At 35.5% G+C, this 18,183-nt stretch overlaps 1 protein-coding gene across 1 annotated transcript in view; it reads left to right on the top strand.

Annotated features, from left to right (window-relative positions):
* Positions 1 to 18,183, top strand: part of MED13 (mediator complex subunit 13) — an 89,524-nt gene that overhangs the window by 64,568 nt on the left and 6,773 nt on the right. The window contains exons 14-27 of the mRNA XM_007481770.3: positions 34 to 248; positions 556 to 752; positions 1,543 to 2,459; positions 6,385 to 6,552; positions 6,740 to 6,963; positions 7,987 to 8,176; positions 9,219 to 9,675; positions 10,367 to 10,583; positions 11,856 to 12,047; positions 12,240 to 12,463; positions 14,741 to 14,883; positions 15,692 to 15,850; positions 16,046 to 16,231; positions 16,888 to 17,036. Coding sequence (XP_007481832.1) covers positions 34 to 248; positions 556 to 752; positions 1,543 to 2,459; positions 6,385 to 6,552; positions 6,740 to 6,963; positions 7,987 to 8,176; positions 9,219 to 9,675; positions 10,367 to 10,583; positions 11,856 to 12,047; positions 12,240 to 12,463; positions 14,741 to 14,883; positions 15,692 to 15,850; positions 16,046 to 16,231; positions 16,888 to 17,036 — 3,638 coding nt within the window. The remainder of the gene's footprint in view (positions 1 to 33; positions 249 to 555; positions 753 to 1,542; positions 2,460 to 6,384; positions 6,553 to 6,739; positions 6,964 to 7,986; positions 8,177 to 9,218; positions 9,676 to 10,366; positions 10,584 to 11,855; positions 12,048 to 12,239; positions 12,464 to 14,740; positions 14,884 to 15,691; positions 15,851 to 16,045; positions 16,232 to 16,887; positions 17,037 to 18,183) is intronic.

The raw sequence follows: 18,183 nt of genomic DNA, 5'->3' as shown, positions 1-18,183 counted from the left end.
TGTCTTTTATATCAACATGTGTGTTTCTGCTAGGCACTGCAGATCTCCATAAGATGTATCCGACACCACCATCATTGGAACAGCATATTATGGGATTTTCCCCAATGAATATGAATAATAAGGAATATGGTAGTATTGATACAACGCCTGGCGGAACTATATTAGATGGAAGTAGTTCCAGCATAGGAGCTCAATTCAAAATTGAGGTTGATGAGGGATTCTGCAGTCCTAAACCTTCTGAAATTAAGGTAAATTTATTAATTATTTCATGCAAGAGAAACTTTCATATTTTATTTTTCCCTATAGAATTTTCTATATGATTTCTAGTCTTGAAGTTAACAGTACTAATGCTAACTTTTAGCATTCACTATACTCTGCCACCTCCCCAGAATTTATTGTTAATAGAATTGTAATGTCAGTATTTGTTAGAAAATGACAGAAGGATTAACAAACATTATTTATGGTTATTTAAATTACACTTATAATTTACTAACTATTTGCCTCTTTTTGAAGTTAGAAAATTAAGACATAGTAATTGAGTTTTTTATCTTATAGGATTTTTCATATGTCTATAAACTGGAAAATTGTCAAGCGCTGGTGGGATGTTCCATGTTTGCGCCTCTAAAAACACTCCCCAGTCAGTGTTTGCCTCCTATCAAGCTTCCAGAAGAGTGTATTTATCGGCAAAGTTGGACTGTTGGAAAATTAGAGTTGCTTCCTCCAGGGCCTACCATGCCTTTCATCAAAGAGGGGTATGATTTATAGCCACGTGTTGTATAAAACTGAGTTTTGAAAGAAATACTTTGTAAATACTAGACTTTTTTTAAAAGACTCTTTAATTCCTCCCAAGTCTTTAAAATTCTTCATTTCCGTTTGTTATTTCTGTTTGTTAAAGCAAAAAAATTGGTGATATATTACAGCACTACTTACTTTTGGGTGAATAGTATGATGGTGTTTTCTTCTAAAACATCTTTCATAGCATGCCTAACCTAATAGTATATTTTGATTTATTGCCTCATATCTTTAATTTTTTAAAAATAGCAGTCATTATTCTCTTGAGTCATGTATTCTTATTAGACCAGTATAAATTTTGTAGATTTTTTTGGATGTGGTTGTACATGAGGCAGCTAGGTGGTATACAATCCTAGGCTCAAAACATGAGTTCAAATCCTACCTTAGATACTTAATAGCTGTGTGACCTTGAGCAAATCACTTGATCTCTTTCACCTTTTTCTTCATAATTAAAATGAAGGAGCTAGACTTAGTAGCATTGGAAATCTATAATACTATGAATACTACTCATTACATTACAATTGTATGTGTGTATGTAAACAGTTTTGACCTTTCCAAATATTTTGTGTATGGTTGAATAACTGTAGGACAAGTACTTTAGGGACTAGGTACTTTGTAGAAAGATACTTAAAAAAAATACTAATCCATATTTTTCCAAACAATTATGGAATATTTTGCAGTTCTAATTTCATTCTTTCTCTCTTTTTTGTATGTTTCCTTATGAATTTTTCATCTGGGGAATGATAATAGTGATGGAAGTACTATGGATCAAGAATATGGCCCTGCTTATACTCCTCAAACTCATACTCCTTTTGGAATGCCCCCAAGCAGTGCACCTCCTAGTAATAGTGGAGCAGGGATTCTTCCTTCTCCCTCTACCCCTAGATTTCCAACACCACGAACACCAAGGACACCTCGTACACCTCGTGGAGCTGGTGGACCTGCCAGTGCTCAAGGCTCAGTCAAATATGAAAACTCAGACTTGTACTCACCAGCTTCCACCCCATCAACATGTAGACCCTTAAATTCTGTTGAGCCTGCAACTGTTCCATCTATCCCTGAAGCACATAGTCTTTATGTAAACCTCATTCTTTCAGAGTCAGTAATGAATTTGTACAAAGACTGTAACTTTGACAGTTGCTGTATCTGTGTCTGCAACATGAACATCAAAGGTGCTGATGTTGGAGTTTACATTCCAGATCCAACACAGGAGGCACAGTATAGGTGTACCTGTGGCTTCAGTGCTGTCATGAACAGAAAATTTGGAAACAGCTCTGGATTGTTTCTTGAAGATGAATTAGATATCATAGGACGTAACACTGAATGTGGTAAAGAAGCAGAGAAACGTTTTGAAGCTCTCAGGGCTACCTCTGTTGAACATGTCAATGGCGTACTGAAAGAACCTGAAAAATTGCCTGATGAGTTAATATTATTGCTACAGGATCAGTGCACTAATTTATTTTCACCATTTGGAGCAGCAGACCAAGATCCTATTCCCAAAATTGGTGTTATTAGTAGCTCGGTACGTGTTGAAGAACGGGATTGTTGCAATGACTGCTACCTTGCATTAGAACATGGACGTCAGTTCATGGATAATATGTCTGGGGGAAAAGTTGATGAAACCCTTGTGAAAACTACATGTTTACATCCCTGGGCCAAAAGAAATGGTAAGTGTGCTAACTTAATAGGATTTTTTAAACTTTCCCCCTCTATATCTGTTTATTGTTTTCAGTATTTAGTAAGAAATGTATGATTTCCTATGTAGCTAAGCGCATCTCTTAAAATTGTATTGCGTACTGCTTTAAAATTTTCAAGGATATTCAGACTGGCTTTTATTTTTAGATACTTTTTACTAATTCAAAACAGATCCAGTGCCTCGAGTCTTTTCTTATATGAAGATCAGCATGTTGGAGGCAAGCTAGGTGGCTCAGTAGATTGAGAATCAGGCCTAGAGACAGGAGATCCTGGGTTCAAGTCTGGCCTCAGATACTTTCTAGCTGTGTGACCCTGGACAAGTCACTTAACCCCCCATTACCCAGGTTTTACTTTTCTTCTGCTTTGGAACCAATACACAGTGTTGATTCTAAGATGAAAGGTAACGGTGTTTAAAAAAAAAAAAAGAATCAGAAAAGACTTGGCAGAGTTATGGTAGGTAGCTCCTTTCAAGGATTTGAAAGACTATTGGGTAGGGAAAGGATTAAACTTGTTCTCTTTGACCCTAGGGTCAGAAATGGGAGCAACTTATAAAAGTTGCAAATAGACTCATTTATGCAGGAAGACTTTTAATAGTAAGAGCTGCCCCAACATAGAATGGGCTTCCAGAAGAGGTGTAGTGGGTTTCTCCCTCCTTGGAAGTCTTCAAACAGAGGCTCCATGACCACCTGTTGAGTATGTTATGATGGGTTTCCTTTTGTATGTAAATTGCACTTGTTGAACACACTATGGTTCCCTTTTAAAATTCTGTGATTCTTTTTTTTTTTAACCCTTACCTTCAGTCTTGGGGATCAGTACTGTGTATTGAGGCTGGGAAATGTCTGAGGCCAGATTTGAACCTATGACATCCTTTCTCTAGGCCTGGCTCTCACTCCACTGAGCTACCAAGCTGCTCCCTAAAATTCTGTGATTTTTTTTATATTATTGGCATATTCAGTTAATCTATTTGTATTACAAATTTTCACAAATGCATGCAGGAAATAATTTTGTCCCTATACTGAAGCACTTGGCCTTCGATAGATGCCTTCAGTAGAAATAAGAATATTCACAAAAGAGCAAGTTTAGGAGTTGAAGAGGGGAATTGAGTTCTGTTTTTATTACATAAAACCCAATAAATAGTTTTTGATAATGAATTGAGACCAACTCTGTGGCAGGTACTAAGCACTGGAGATAAAAGGAAAAGACAGTGCCTAGAAGCTCACAGTCTTAACGAGGGAAACAATAAGCAAAGAAATTATGTAAAGGAAATGTATATTATATATAGACGAATTATATACAGGAAATAATTTTCAAGGGGATGAAAAGGCTTCCTGTAGAAGATGGAATATTAGCTAGACCTTGAAGGAAGCAGGGGTGGAGAAGTAAATAGAGATGTGGAGGAAAAAAGTATTCCAAGCCAGAAACAATTTGATTCTTCTTTGTTGAACAACCCAAAGAACTGTGTTTCTGGATTGAAGACTATGTGGTAGGGTGTAAGGTGTATGAAGACTGAAAAGATAGAGAAGGAAGAGTAGGCTTTGAATACTAGAGTATTATATTTCATATTTGTTCCTAGAGGTCATAGGAAGCTACTGGAATTTATTGAGCATGGATGTGACATGGTTGGACCTATACTTTAGGAAAATCACTTTGGTGGCTAAATGAAGGATGGATTGGAATAGAGTGGAAAGAGACTTGAATCAGGCCATTGCACTAGCAACGTTAAACTAGGTTTAAGGTAATAATAAGGGCCTGCACCAGAATGGTTGAACATGTTCAAGAGATGTGGAAAAGGTGAAACTAACACATTGGATTGGATTGGAGGCATGGAGTTGAGACAGTGAGGAGTTGAGGATATACCTAAGTTGTGTCAGTGTGGGAGACTGAGTGAATGCCATTTTCAGCTACAGTATTAGAGAAGTATGAGTGAGAGAGGACTTAGAGGGAAAGTTCAGTTTAAAATACCTACTGGCCATCCATTTTGAGATGTCTGAAAGGCAGAGGTTTTAGACTGTAGGTCAGTAGAGCTTAGAGTCATATTGCTTGATTTGAGAAATCGTCAACATAGAGATGATTATTAAATATACATAGTTGTTGAGACCATGGAATGAAGTAGTGGAAAGAAAAGAAAATCTCTCAGAATAGAACCTTGTGGTTCACCCCTTAAATTAGTGGAATGAGCTGATGAGTCTAGCAAAGGAGATTGAAAAGGGAAGTAGTCTTTGACTATTCTGTGCAGATCATTAAACTTATGATAGCTAATGAGGACTCTGAGAGATAATGATGTTTCAGATATGTCCATGAATAGTGGTCATGTGTTTTTAATTATATATATATGTATGTATGGGTCATCCTGTAAAAAAGACCGAGAAGGAGCTATCAAGAGGGCAGAAGGAAATTGTGTCATCAATACCCAATCAGGGGAGAATATCAACGTCAAGAGGGTAGTCAATGGTGTTGCCTCCTCAGATCAATATGGGTAAAGATTGGGGGGAGTTTCATTTGAGCAATGTTTGAGTTTGAGCAAAGCATACTGTTAAAAGTATGCCTCAAGAATGATTAAAAGCAAGTGTTTACCCCCCTCCCCCCCCCCCCAAAAAAAGATAAAACCATTTCAGAATGTGGATCTTGAATTATTGGGTTGATTAAGTTTTGCTAAATCACGATTCCCAAGATTTTGGTTTTTTTTAACAGTCCATTTCAAATTTTTATAAAACTATATGTTTTAATTATAGTAATTTGTAATTTCAATTGGAATAGAGGTGTTGCCTTGTCAGTCATAAAGACTTAGTCCCAGAGACATAATGATCTCCTAAAGGTCCTAACACATTCCAGCTCTGTGAACTGGACTAGTCAGTCACTTAACCTCTCAGTGCTCTGGACAGCTCTCTAAAACCATAAATTGAAGAGAAGGTGCCCATCTGTATTGATAAAGGGAGTTTCTTTGACAGATATTCCCTACACTAGCACTGAAATCAAAAGAGAATTTTGTAATTTAATGAGTTAGAGAACTGCCTTATGAATCAAATAGTTATTTTATGGTTTATTGTTAGGGCATTGACATACGTTTGGCAGGAGAGATCTTGGATTATTTTGGTATTTAGTAGATTTAAGTCATCACTTTGATATTGCTTTGAATAAAGAGAAATTAAAACTGAAAGTGTTTAGGTGAAGGAATATCAGGCCAAAACTGGATGATAGCCAACTTTGTTATGTAGGGGAGTAGAGGAGTACAAGGGGAAGAATTGATTATATCAAGAATACATTCTCAATTTAATCCTGAATATCCTTGGGGAGGTAAGTGTTTAAACTAGTACTGTTGCAGATGGGGAAACTGAGACTCAGAGGAATTTAGGAATTAAGTGATTACATAGTATAAGAGGTGGAATTCAAGACCATGTTTCTCCTGACTCCAAATCAACAACCTTTTCTTCTTAAATCATGTGATCAAAGTAGTAAAATGCTTATGTGGCTGGTCCATGAAAAATAAAAATAAAAACATGGATAATCTGTAGATTAACCAGTAATTGGTAACAACAATTTGACTTGAATGATAGCAGTTTGAATGGGTCTATTAGGTGATGTATAATTAAATCCATATAACTATCCTAGTTAACTGTTTTCTGATAATAGTGTAGAAAAATTACATCACAAGAGAATTCCAAAATCCAGATCAGAATTTTAATGTCTCTACCCTTTGCCATGTAGGCCTTTTTTCACTATGGAAATTCTGTGAGCAGTTTAATGTGTCTAAAAGGAAAATAAGTGGATATGATTAATAATTATGAAGTTAGTCAAAGAACAACTTGTGTATTGGTAGTTGATAAAATTGAAAAATTGTAGGAGTTGCTTTTCTATAGAGCTGTGATAACAATTCTTATTTTTGTATCCTTTCTATAGCTATAGATGTAAGCATGCAGTGTTCACAGGACATCCTTCGAATGCTCCTGTCCCTTCAGCCAGTACTTCAAGATGCCATTCAGAAAAAACGAACAGTGAGATCTTGGGGAGTCCAAGGACCTCTTACTTGGCAACAGTTTCATAAAATGGCTGGCCGAGGCTCATATGGTAAATAACATGTATGGAATTATTGATTGGTTAAGTGTCCTTAAATCACTGTGGTTTTTTCTGAGTCTTTTCTAATTTGTAGTGTTCTCAAGTAAGTAACATACTGCTTCATATTAATCTAAGTAAGGAGTACATTTCTTCTACTTACGTATATGCTCTTTAATGCAATAATTTTTTTTTTTTAAAGGAACTGATGAGTCCCCAGAACCACTGCCAATTCCCACATTTTTGTTGGGATATGATTATGATTTTCTGGTGCTCTCTCCATTTGCCTTGCCTTATTGGGAGAGGCTGATGCTAGAACCCTACGGATCTCAAAGAGATATAGCATATGTTGTACTGTGTCCAGAGAATGAAGCCCTTCTGAATGGAGCAAAAACCTTTTTTAGAGATCTTACTGCAATATATGAGGTATGTGTTCAAAGTGAGAATGGAATTTTATTTATATCTTTGTGCTGCTATCTAAACCTAACCTACCAAGCAGGTGGTTATAATTATGTATAATTATAGTTTTAATTCTTTGTTTTTCCTGACCAACTATTTTACCAACTATTTCAATTTATGATTCTTGTCAGTGTGTGGAAGGAGAGTTAGGTTGGGGGGGGTGGGGTTGTTATATACACACACATAATACTTACGGTTGTATTTTCTTTAATATGTTTTTATTTACTTTAAATATATGTGAAATTTTTAAAAAGACAGTTTCTTCATGGGCTTTAGTAAGATCTTTCAACTCATCATAAATTTCAAGCATGTACACATCATGATAACTATATGTAGATCCATAAGAATTTAATTTATTTCTATATCAATTTTCTTTCTCATGCTATTTTGGAAGTCATGATAATTTGGGGGAGAGGGGTACAAATCAGTAATTTCATCTGTGTAGAGTATTCCCCTTGTAGAAACTTTACCCCAATCTTGCAGATCAGCAGATTTCCTACCATGTTGCCTAAGGCACTTGGAATATAAATTATTTGTCCAAGGTCAAGATAACTAGTGTTTATCAGAGGTAGGACTTAAAAATACAAATCTTCTGACTCTGGGGCCAGCCCCTCTATATGCTGTATATAACACATTGCCTCTATACTAAGGCTATACACTCATTTTAAATGTCTATCTATATATTTTATAGTTTTTTTCATCAAGTAATATCGTATTATAATTCTTGATATGTCACTTAAATGAGTTGTGTGTGATATTTTAATTTTGAGTAAGAGGAAGTATTAATGTATCTAAAATTCTGAAGCTAGACCTCTAATAGCATGAATCATTTATCACTAATCTTGATGCCAAACCCCTTTGACTACCCTATAAAAAGGAGTAAAGGATGATTTTTCTTTATTTTTAACAGATGCTTTTTTAAAAAAATGTATCCATCTATATACTGTTATGAATTCACTAGCTTTGTCACTCTCTTTGTGTGTTTTGTAGTCCTGTCGATTAGGACAACATAGACCCATTTCACGATTATTGGCTGATGGTATCATGAGAGTTGGATCTACTGCTTCAAAGAAACTTTCAGAAAAGTTGGTAACCGAATGGTTTTCTCAGGCAGCTGACGTCAACAACGAAGCATTTTCTAAGCTCAAGCTGTATGCACAAGTCTGCAGATATGACCTGGGTACTGAATTTATATTACTGCAGGGGATGGTGGAAAGGGAATTATTTGGGAATTACAAACTATTCAAATATGTGACATACATTCTTTGATTATTGGGCCTGAAAAACATGAAGGATTTTTACTTATAACTCAAGGTTAGTAACTTTATAAATGGATTGAAATCAGAGACTTAAGCTTGTATAATATCCTATGACTGTTCAGTGTTCAATCTAAGGATAGTGTACAAACTACATTATTGTCTTACTGTAGAATTCATCAACATAACTTTTTAAAGGCAGCATTTTTACTTGACAAATATCCAAGAGATATTTAATTGGTGACCTTAGAGCAAGGTTCTAGTTTAGCCATGTTATTGCCACATTTATTATGTGGCAAGCCTTGTGGACTGGTGCTAAAAATTTGCTGGATATTGCCATGTATCTCATAGTGTATTTCATCTAACCTTTGGTTCATCAGATCATAGATTAAGAGCTGGAAGAACCTTAGAAACCATTGAGCCCCAAGGTCAAGCCGCTAGCATCTGACATAGAATTTGAACCAAGGTCTTCTGACTCCAGTTCAGAGGTTTATCCACTTTGCTACCTAGCTGCCTCAAGAAAACTACAGATACTACATTAGGAGAAATGTTACAAAGGGAAGTTCTACAAGAACTGTCATTTGGTTTGTCACCCATTAATGACTTCAGAAGGGTGGGTAGGGTTGCAACTTAGTAAGAGTAACACTATAATGTTAAATACCATAATCTTAATCTTTTTAAGGTGATAGACCTTCTGTCAGAAGAAAAAAGCAAAGTTCCTTGTTCTTTGGAAATAGAACATTTTTACTTGAATGATCATTTATATGGTGCCAGTTTACATTTTATTAACTACAGTGTCTTAATCTTTTTATTATATAAATGCTAGTAAATGTTATCTTGCAAATTATGGATGCTTAATAATTATAAAAGCAACTGATACAAATTTAATTAATATATAAAATGGAGACAAATTTGATTAATAAAAATTAAGAATTAAATATATACCCTGTGCTCTGTCATCTTTAGGTCCTTACCTTGCTTCTCAGCCATTGGATAGCTCTTTACTTTCCCAGCCAAATTTGATTGTCCCCACAAGTCAGTCTCTGACTACTCCACCTCAGCTGATAAATACTGGGAATTCAAACACTCCGTCTGCCACCCCAGCAACCACAACTAGCAGCACCATGACTTCAGGTAGCTCTGTGTCTTCTGCAGTCACCACAACAAATTCTACTTTGACTACAACCTCATCCTCTTCCTCCTCCACCACCAACATAAGCAGTGGAATGTCAGCCAATAAACAGCCTTCGTTTCCACCTTTTGGAAGCATGAACAATGCTGCTGCTGGATCTATGGCTACACAAGCAGCCACTGTTCAAAGTGCCCAGTTAGGGGGGCAACAGCCCCCAACTCTACAGACTGCTGGAGTCTCAGCAGAGGCATCCTCTGGTCCTACTCAGCCACATCCAGAAGTGTCTGAAAGGTAAAAATATATATATTATAAATGAGAAATAGCTCATTGTTTAGAATGAGTTTTAGACTTTATTTTTGTTTTTCCCTTTGGGAATTTAATTTTGATGAAAATTTAACTGGTATAGTTTATAAATAAAAGCTTAAAAATGCGAAATTATTGCAATAGTATCCCCATCAATTTCTTTCTGCCACAAATCTCTTTTCACTCTAGTCCATCCTCCACTCAGCTGCCAATGTGATCTTCCTAAATAAACTACATGTCTGACCAGGTCACTCTCCAACTTGGTAAACTCCAGAGGGTCTCTGTCACTTTGAAGATCAAATATAAAATCCTCTCTTGGGCATTGAAAGCCCTTCATAACTATCTTCCCTTCTAGTCTTATATCTATGCACTCTACATTCTGACAACACTGACTTCCTTGTTCCTCAAATGACATTCTTCATCTCCAGGAAACCATTTCCAATCCTCCTTAATGCTGGTGTTTTCCAGTTAATCCTTTATATAAGCTTGTTTTTGTATGTAGCTATTTGCATAATTTCCCCCTTTATACTATTAGTTCTTGAGAATATAGACTATATTTTGCTTTTTGAAGAGGGGTGTCCCAATGGTATAGCATAGTGCATATTCTGATGGAACAATAATAGACATTAATAAATGTTTATTAGACTATTGACTGTTAAATTTCCTTTTTAAATTACAGCACTATGGATAGAGATAAGGTGGGAATCCCAACAGATGGTGATTCACATGCAATCACTTATCCACCTGCAATTGTTGTTTACATAATTGATCCTTTTACATATGAAAATAAAGATGAGAGCTCTAATTCTAATGTATGGACCTTGGGTCTACTTAGATGCTTCTTGGAAATGGTCCAAACTCTTCCACCTCATCTTAAGAGTACTGTTTCTGTACAGGTAAGAGTAATATATCCTAATTCAATTAAGAATGTGTGAAATAGCTCTGTGTTTGGGTAAAATTGAGTTTAACAGGGCATTTTAAAGGGCATTCTTTACTTTTCTGGATTCAAATCAGTTTTCCAAAATGTCTTAGTAACAATAGCAATTCATTGATTATTGCAGGGGGAGGGACAAAAGGGAAGAGAATATGTATGTATATGTATCAGATAATAGTAATTTAGGAAAGTATATTATATATTTTATTATTTTCCATCTAAACTTTCTGGAGAAACTGACAGCAATTTGGCAAACTTGCAAAAATGTTTCATTTACTTTGTTCATTTAATTACATTTCTCATTAGAAACAGTGAAAATAGTTATATGGATGTAATCAAGATCTGTGATGCTAAAGGGGGAAGGAGGGGTGGAGGTCACAAAAGGGGGGGTTGACTTTTCTGTCATACATAACAGGGTTTGCACAGACTTAAAGATTTTGACACATCTCTGTTGTCTGTTACAGACTATACCAGAAGTAGCTAAAGTTTGGGGTGAGCTAATGCTACTAAACTGTTGGAATTTTTTTTCACTCAGAGCCTATTTCTTTTTAAAGCTTTTAGGGTAATTCTTAAACTCAGCTTTTGATTTTATCTAGGTTGACTGACAAGTTTCTTATTTAGTTAAATAGATTTTGATAAACAATCAGGAAGCTTCATTTTTTTTTTTAAGCTAAACTTTATATAGCCACGTTTCCCAAATTGGGTTCCATGGAATCCTGGTTTTACACATGTAAATGTGAATAAGGTTCCATGAGAAAATCAATGACAGCTCCAAATGGTCACTGACATCTTCAATGTGTAGCCTTGTTCCTGAGACCGGTTGGAGCCAGGGGGAGGACAGAACAATTTGTTGTACCTGGAATAGGGGAAGAAGTAGAGGAACCTGAGAGTGGTGAGCACTCATGGTGGTGGAGCATCACCACTCCTTCCTTCATTGTGACAAACCTTAGATTTTTCTTTCACCTGCATTGTGATTTTTTTCTCTCCACATTCTTTTGTCTTCCCTCAGCAATTACCATCATTTATGGGTTTCATCTATATATTTCAAGACCAAGAGTGTTCTGTGGCCAAGTAGTTTGGGAAAACACTACCTTATCATTTACTTTGGTTCTATATCAGTGATTGAGTTCAACATTCTGCCAGAATATCAGTTGCATATATTTAACCTAGAACATAATCTGATCTCTGGATTACATATTCCACATTTGTAACATTATTTGTCTGCAATTTCTAGATTGTCCCATGTCAATACCTGCTACAACCTGTGAAACATGAAGATAGACAGATCTATACCCAGCATTTAAAATCTTTGGCTTTTTCGGTCTTTACCCAGTGTCGGAGACCACTCCCAACATCAACCAATGTAAAAACGTTAACTGGCTTTGGGCCAGGTTTAGCAATGGAAACTGCCCTTAAAAGTCCTGATGTGAGTATTTTTCTTGAATAAGCAAATTCTTGTTTGTAGGGTTTTTTACCATGGTTAAGCATTAAAAAAAAAATTCTTTGTCATTTTCATTTCCTGATTATTTTGTGGGGTTTTTAAATAAGATCTCATATTGTCATCATTAAAATTATTCCTTACGATGGCGTTTTAGTACCTCAGTTTCCTGTTTTACAGAGACCAGAGTGTATTCGGCTTTATACTCCTCCTTTTGTTCTGGCCCCCGTGAAGGACAAACAGACAGAACTAGGAGAAACATTTGGAGAAGCTGGACAGAAATACAATGTACTTTTTGTGGGCTATTGTTTATCTCATGATCAAAGGTGGCTTCTTGCATCATGCACAGATCTCTATGGAGAACTATTAGAAACTTGCATCATTAATATTGATGTTCCAAACAGGTAATAAAATTTCACCTAAGTATGGGAGTTTATGAACTTTTATTCTTTTAAAAAGGAATGACATAGTACTTAGGTATGCTTATCAGAATACCTCTTATGAATAGCTTCAAATAGCAACTGTATAAGTTTTGGGATTTTTTATTTTATTTATTACTTTTTAGTCTGCAAAGAGAAGTTAAAGGAAAAATCCATATTAGATTTTTTTATGAACCTTATTTCTTTTTTATTTATTTTGAAGATCTGTTTTTGAATTCTCAAGTTACTCATTTTAGTTTTATATGGCTACATAGCTAATCAGACTATTAAATATTGTTTGCCTAATACTATACTCAGCTCCACCGGAACATAGATGGCTTGAACTTCATTGGGAAGCAAATCTAACATTCCCTGAACAAACTTAAAATAGTTATATTTTGAGTTAAATAGAATGGTGGCTCTGGAATAAAATCCTGCCTTTGGTGCTTATTAGCTATATGACCATGGGAAAGTAGCATAATTTCTCTAAGCCTTAGTGTTTCCTCATCTATAAAATGGGGATGGTACCTATAAGTTTACCTAACTCAGGGTTGTAGTGAAACTCAAATAAGGAAAAACATAAAGCACCTTGTAACATAGAGTGAATATGAATAGCAATAATTTATTTCTTTTAAAACCTTACTTTCTGTCTTAGAATCAATACTGTGTGTTGGTTCCAAGACAGAAGAGTGGCAAGGGCTAGGCAATGGGGGTCAAGTGACTTGCCCAGGGTCACACAGCTGGGAAGTGTCTGAGGTCAGATTTGAACCCAGGACCTGCCATCTCTGGGCCTGGCTCTCAATCCACTGGACCATCCAATTGCCCCCTGCAATAGTTTTAAAAGTTACTTTTTAAATTTTATTGTATGTTAAATTATCAAAAGTTTGGTGTTCATAGAGTCATTATAATAGTCAAATTCTGGCTTCATTACTAATCAGTTGTATGGCCATGAATAAAACTGTTAACTTCAGAGATTTGGTTAAGATATAGGAAATTTGTAGTTCTTTCTACATGTGGTTTTGAGAAAAGTACTGCATAAACCTTTTAAAGTTACAGTGCAAAAATTAATTTATTATTGCCACAAAAATATGACAAAAAGAGGTCAGTAAGGAAGAATGGCTTGAAAAGCCATTTTTGTTTTACATTTAATTACTATATTGTATTATAGTATGAGCTTGGACTTTAGGATAGCACTTAACTTAAAATTGGAAGACCCTGAGTTCAAACCCCAGTTTTAGGAATTCAGTAGTATGGTCATGGGCAAATCATTTGACTTCTTTTGAGTTAGTCTCTGTATAGTGGTATTGTATTTCAGTTATATAAAGGCTACCTATAGTTTGTTCTCCTTTCCTTTGACAAATTTGTAACTTGAGATTTTCCATATATTTAATTCCAGAGATAGTTAAGTCACAAAAGTGAGATTTAAACCCAAGCCTTCTGACTTCACGTCCTGTGCTCTGTGTACACTGGGCCAGACTATGTCTTTGACCTTATAGGGAATCACTGCTTTAGCTATTATTTCAGTTGTGTACAGAACCCTGTGCTACGCTCTAGATATACAAATAGAAAATCAAAACAAACTCACCTCTTAAGTAGTTCATATTATAACTTATTGAGATTGATTTTGTAAGCTTTCTTGTCAAAATTCATAACCTCAGGGGCTATATAACTTAATAACATTCAAATAAAATACTGGCAAATGTTCCTAAAACTGTGAGCATTAACATAATGATTTAGAAGGTGGTTTGGGGTGAGAATACCATTATTCAAATGAAATCGATAGTTTTGTTGGGGGTTTTTTTTTAACTAGCAATAGCCTCCTAAAGTTTTTTTATAGGAAGTTGGCCTGTATGAAATTGAATGTTTATATTTTATATAGTTTGAGATCTATAGGTATACATTGTTCTGAATAGGTGAAAAAAAAAAGCCTAAACCAATAACCTGATAATAGCTGTGAATAACAGTTCTGGATAACAGTTTTGTTTTTTTTTTTTAGCTAATTTGGCCATCTGAACCATCCAGAATTAAGAGAATATCTGTAGATACGGTTTTATTTAAACTTAGAACATGGTCAATTTTGTGTTAGTTAAACACTTAAAATTTTATATGTACTCTGCTACCTTCTTACGTATATAAACCCTACTCCTGCTGAATACTTTGAAAGGAGTTACTTAATAAGAGTGAATATGAAAGGATTCCCCACCCCACCCCCCTTTGTTTGCTTCCAAGGACATCAACAACTATTTCTTTTCATTTTCATAGAGCACGTAGGAAAAAAGGTTCTGCTCGAAGACTTGGTCTCCAGAAACTGTGGGAATGGTGTTTAGGACTTGTACAGATGAGTTCTTTACCATGGAGAGTTGTAATTGGTCGTTTAGGAAGAATAGGGCACGGAGAATTAAAAGGTAAAATTTTGATTTCGAAATTCATTATTTAAATTGCTTTTATGTATGAACCACATACATACAAACTTCAGAAGCAGACCATAATTAGGTTTGACTCCCCCCACCCTCCAACCATTTTCAAAGCCTTTAAATTAATGCAACAGATCAGCTTTACAATAATACATATTATTGGTTGTTATTTGGGTGATTTTTTTTTTCTTAAGAGCTAAATCCTAAAATATAAGAAAGGCCATAAAGATTTTTCTCCTCCACCTCCCACTCCACCTGGCTTTTTAATTTGCTCATGAGTGTTTTTCTATTTATTGCTTTCTTTAAGGTTGTTACTTCCTTTCATTGTTATTTAACTTCTAATTCACCCACCATCATTTGTGTAGGTTCTTATTTAGAAACATCCCTTAGAAATTGGGCAGATACTACAAAGTGAAGGGAATAATAGAATGGTAAGACTATAGAAAATAGTTTAAGTCGGCGATGGTGAACCTTTTAGAGACCGTGCCCAGCTACAACCCTCATGGCTGCATGTGAACCACTTTACACCTGACAGGGGAGGGCAGAAACTCTCTCATTGGGCTACTGGGTAGAGGGGTCAGTGAAATGTACTCAGGCATGCGTGAAGATGGGGAGGAGAGCAGCTCCCCCTGGCATGCATTCACCAGTTTAGGTGGTTGTTATTAGCCCTTGCCTTTTAGAGAATACTGAATTAAGCCATTAAATGTTTTTTTTTTCTCTTCTGTTTAAATCCCTCAAGTTAATATTATCTACATTAGTTCATTGCTTGTATGTTATTTCTGAATGTTAATATCCACAGATTGGAGCTGTTTGCTGAGTCGCCACAATCTGCAATCTCTTAGTAAAAGACTAAAGGATATGTGTAGGATGTGTGGCATATCTGCTGCTGACTCTCCAAGCATTCTTAGTGCTTGCCTGGTAGCAATGGAGCCCCAAGGATCTTTCGTTATTATGCCAGGTTAGGTATCTTTCTTAATTTTGATTTATTCTTTACTTTTCCCCCTTTTTTTTACTTTTGTAGATGTAAAATGTCCAAAAAGTCTTCATGCAAAGCTTAAAACTGTACAGAGACTTTTGAAATACCTTATATTACATGAGACTCTTGTTTATCCTACTTTTTTCTGAAAGAGAAAATTTATTGGTTCTGTTTCAGATTCCGTATCAACAGGGTCTGTGTTTGGCCGAAGTACCACTTTAAATATGCAGACATCTCAGCTCAGTACCCCACAGGATACATCATGCACTCATATACTTGTGTTCCCTACTTCTGCTTCTGTGCAAGTAGCTTCAGCCACTTACACCACTGAGAATTTGGACCTGGCTTTCAATACAAACAATGGTAAGAAAATACAAAAATTGGTAAAGGAACACATTTTAAAATTTATTTTGTATTCCTGTTCATGTTGAGATTGTCATTTAGAATTTTAACAACTGAGCATTATAAAATAATTGTAGAAACCTTTGAGCAATAATTGTATCTCCATTCAAATTTATATTGAAAAAATATGGATTACTTTTAATTCTCTTGCACAATTCCAAATAACTTCCCAAATTACTTGATATAAGTATTTTCTCAGTATTTTATGATATTATACTACAATTTGGACATTTTCTTTCTTACTGAAGAGACCCTGTATCCATTTTTAAATTATTTTCTATTTTTACAACTATGATAATAATAGTAAACATTTATATAGAGCTTAAAGGTTTGCATATGCATTTAAACATTATCTCATTTGATCCTCATAAGAATCTAGTGGAGTGGGTATTATTAGTGTCCTCATTTTTCAGAAATGGGAAAGCAGAAGATGAGAAAAAAAGATTAAGTATATTGTCCAGTCAAGTCTGAAGCAAGATTTTAATTTAGGCCAATACTTAAATCACATGCTAGGTGGGGAAGTTGGATATGTATATCTATATATGCACACGTGCACGTGAATATGAAATTTGGAAAATATTTTACAAATTGTTTCCCTCCCTTTTTTTCCTATACAGATGGAGCAGATGGAATAGGTATTTTTGATCTCTTAGACACAGCAGATGATCTTGACCCTGACATCATTAATATCCTTCCTGCATCCCCAACTACATCCCCTGTACATTCTCCAGGATCTCATTATCCTCATGGAGGTGACGCTGGCAAGGTAACTTCCGTAATAAATTAAGTTTATTATCTATATGGCAGACATATTTTTTACTCATTCACCTAATAGTGAATATACATGTGTATCTCTTTTGTCTCCCATGCTGTGACATTAATTATTGGACGCTTGTAACTTACTCTTACACCATGAATATCTCATTGCATGTCATTTAGTGTATCCTATAATGCTTGATAAATACTCATAAATACTTCTTGTTTTTTGGCAGAGCAGTGATAAAAAAGCTATAAGCCTTTGTTTACAATCTATCATTACTCTTACTGGTCTCCAGGACCACAACAACTTTGTTATAGGTCTAGTTCCTAGTTGTTGCTGCTCTACAGATTTTGGCAAGGAAAACAGTAGTTTAATGAGTAATATATGATGAAGCAACTTAAGTAACTTTTGCAAATAATTGATATGTACTTTTAAAATGCAAATTTTATAAAAGGAAAATCAATCGTTCTTTTGGTACTAATTATACAGTAAACTTTCCCAAATACCCTGGAGTGAGTGGAATTGCTTGCTGCCTCTGGGAAGGGGAAGGAAATAGGGGTGGGAAAGAAAATGAATCATATAAACATGGAAAAAATATTTTAAAATAAAAAATAATATTTAAAAACCCAAATACCCTGGAGTAATCTTTCAAATTCCCTTAATTATCCATTGTTGAGATTATTTTATAATTGAAGGATTGGGCCTAAAAAAGTCTGCCAGGAGGCAGCTGGGTAGCCCAGTGGATTGAGAGCCAGGCCTAGAAATGGGAAATCCTAGGTTCAAATCTGGTCTCAGACACTTCCCAGCTGTGTGACCCTAGGCAAGTCACTTGACACTCTCTTCGCCCCCGGCCCCTCTCCCCACCCCTCCCATCCATTGCCTAGCCCTTACCACTCTTCTCCCTTGGAACCAATACACAGAATTGATTCCAAGATGGACGATAAGGGTTTTAAAAAAAAAAAGTTTGCCGGTTATAATCTGTATCAGAGATTAAAAGCAACTCCCTTGAGCCATAATTTATTTTATAATCATACCAAATGCTTTTAACATATCAATAAATCTGTCATCTCATGAATACAACTACACCCTCTTGTGATTCTTGCTTATATTGCCATAGAATCTGCAGAGTATCTACCCAAGATGCCTAGAAGCA

Source organism: Monodelphis domestica, chromosome 2 (genome assembly GCF_027887165.1).
Source record: "Monodelphis domestica isolate mMonDom1 chromosome 2, mMonDom1.pri, whole genome shotgun sequence".
Lineage (NCBI taxonomy): Eukaryota > Metazoa > Chordata > Mammalia > Didelphimorphia > Didelphidae > Monodelphis > Monodelphis domestica.
This window is presented reverse-complemented; position numbering and strand designations above follow the sequence as displayed.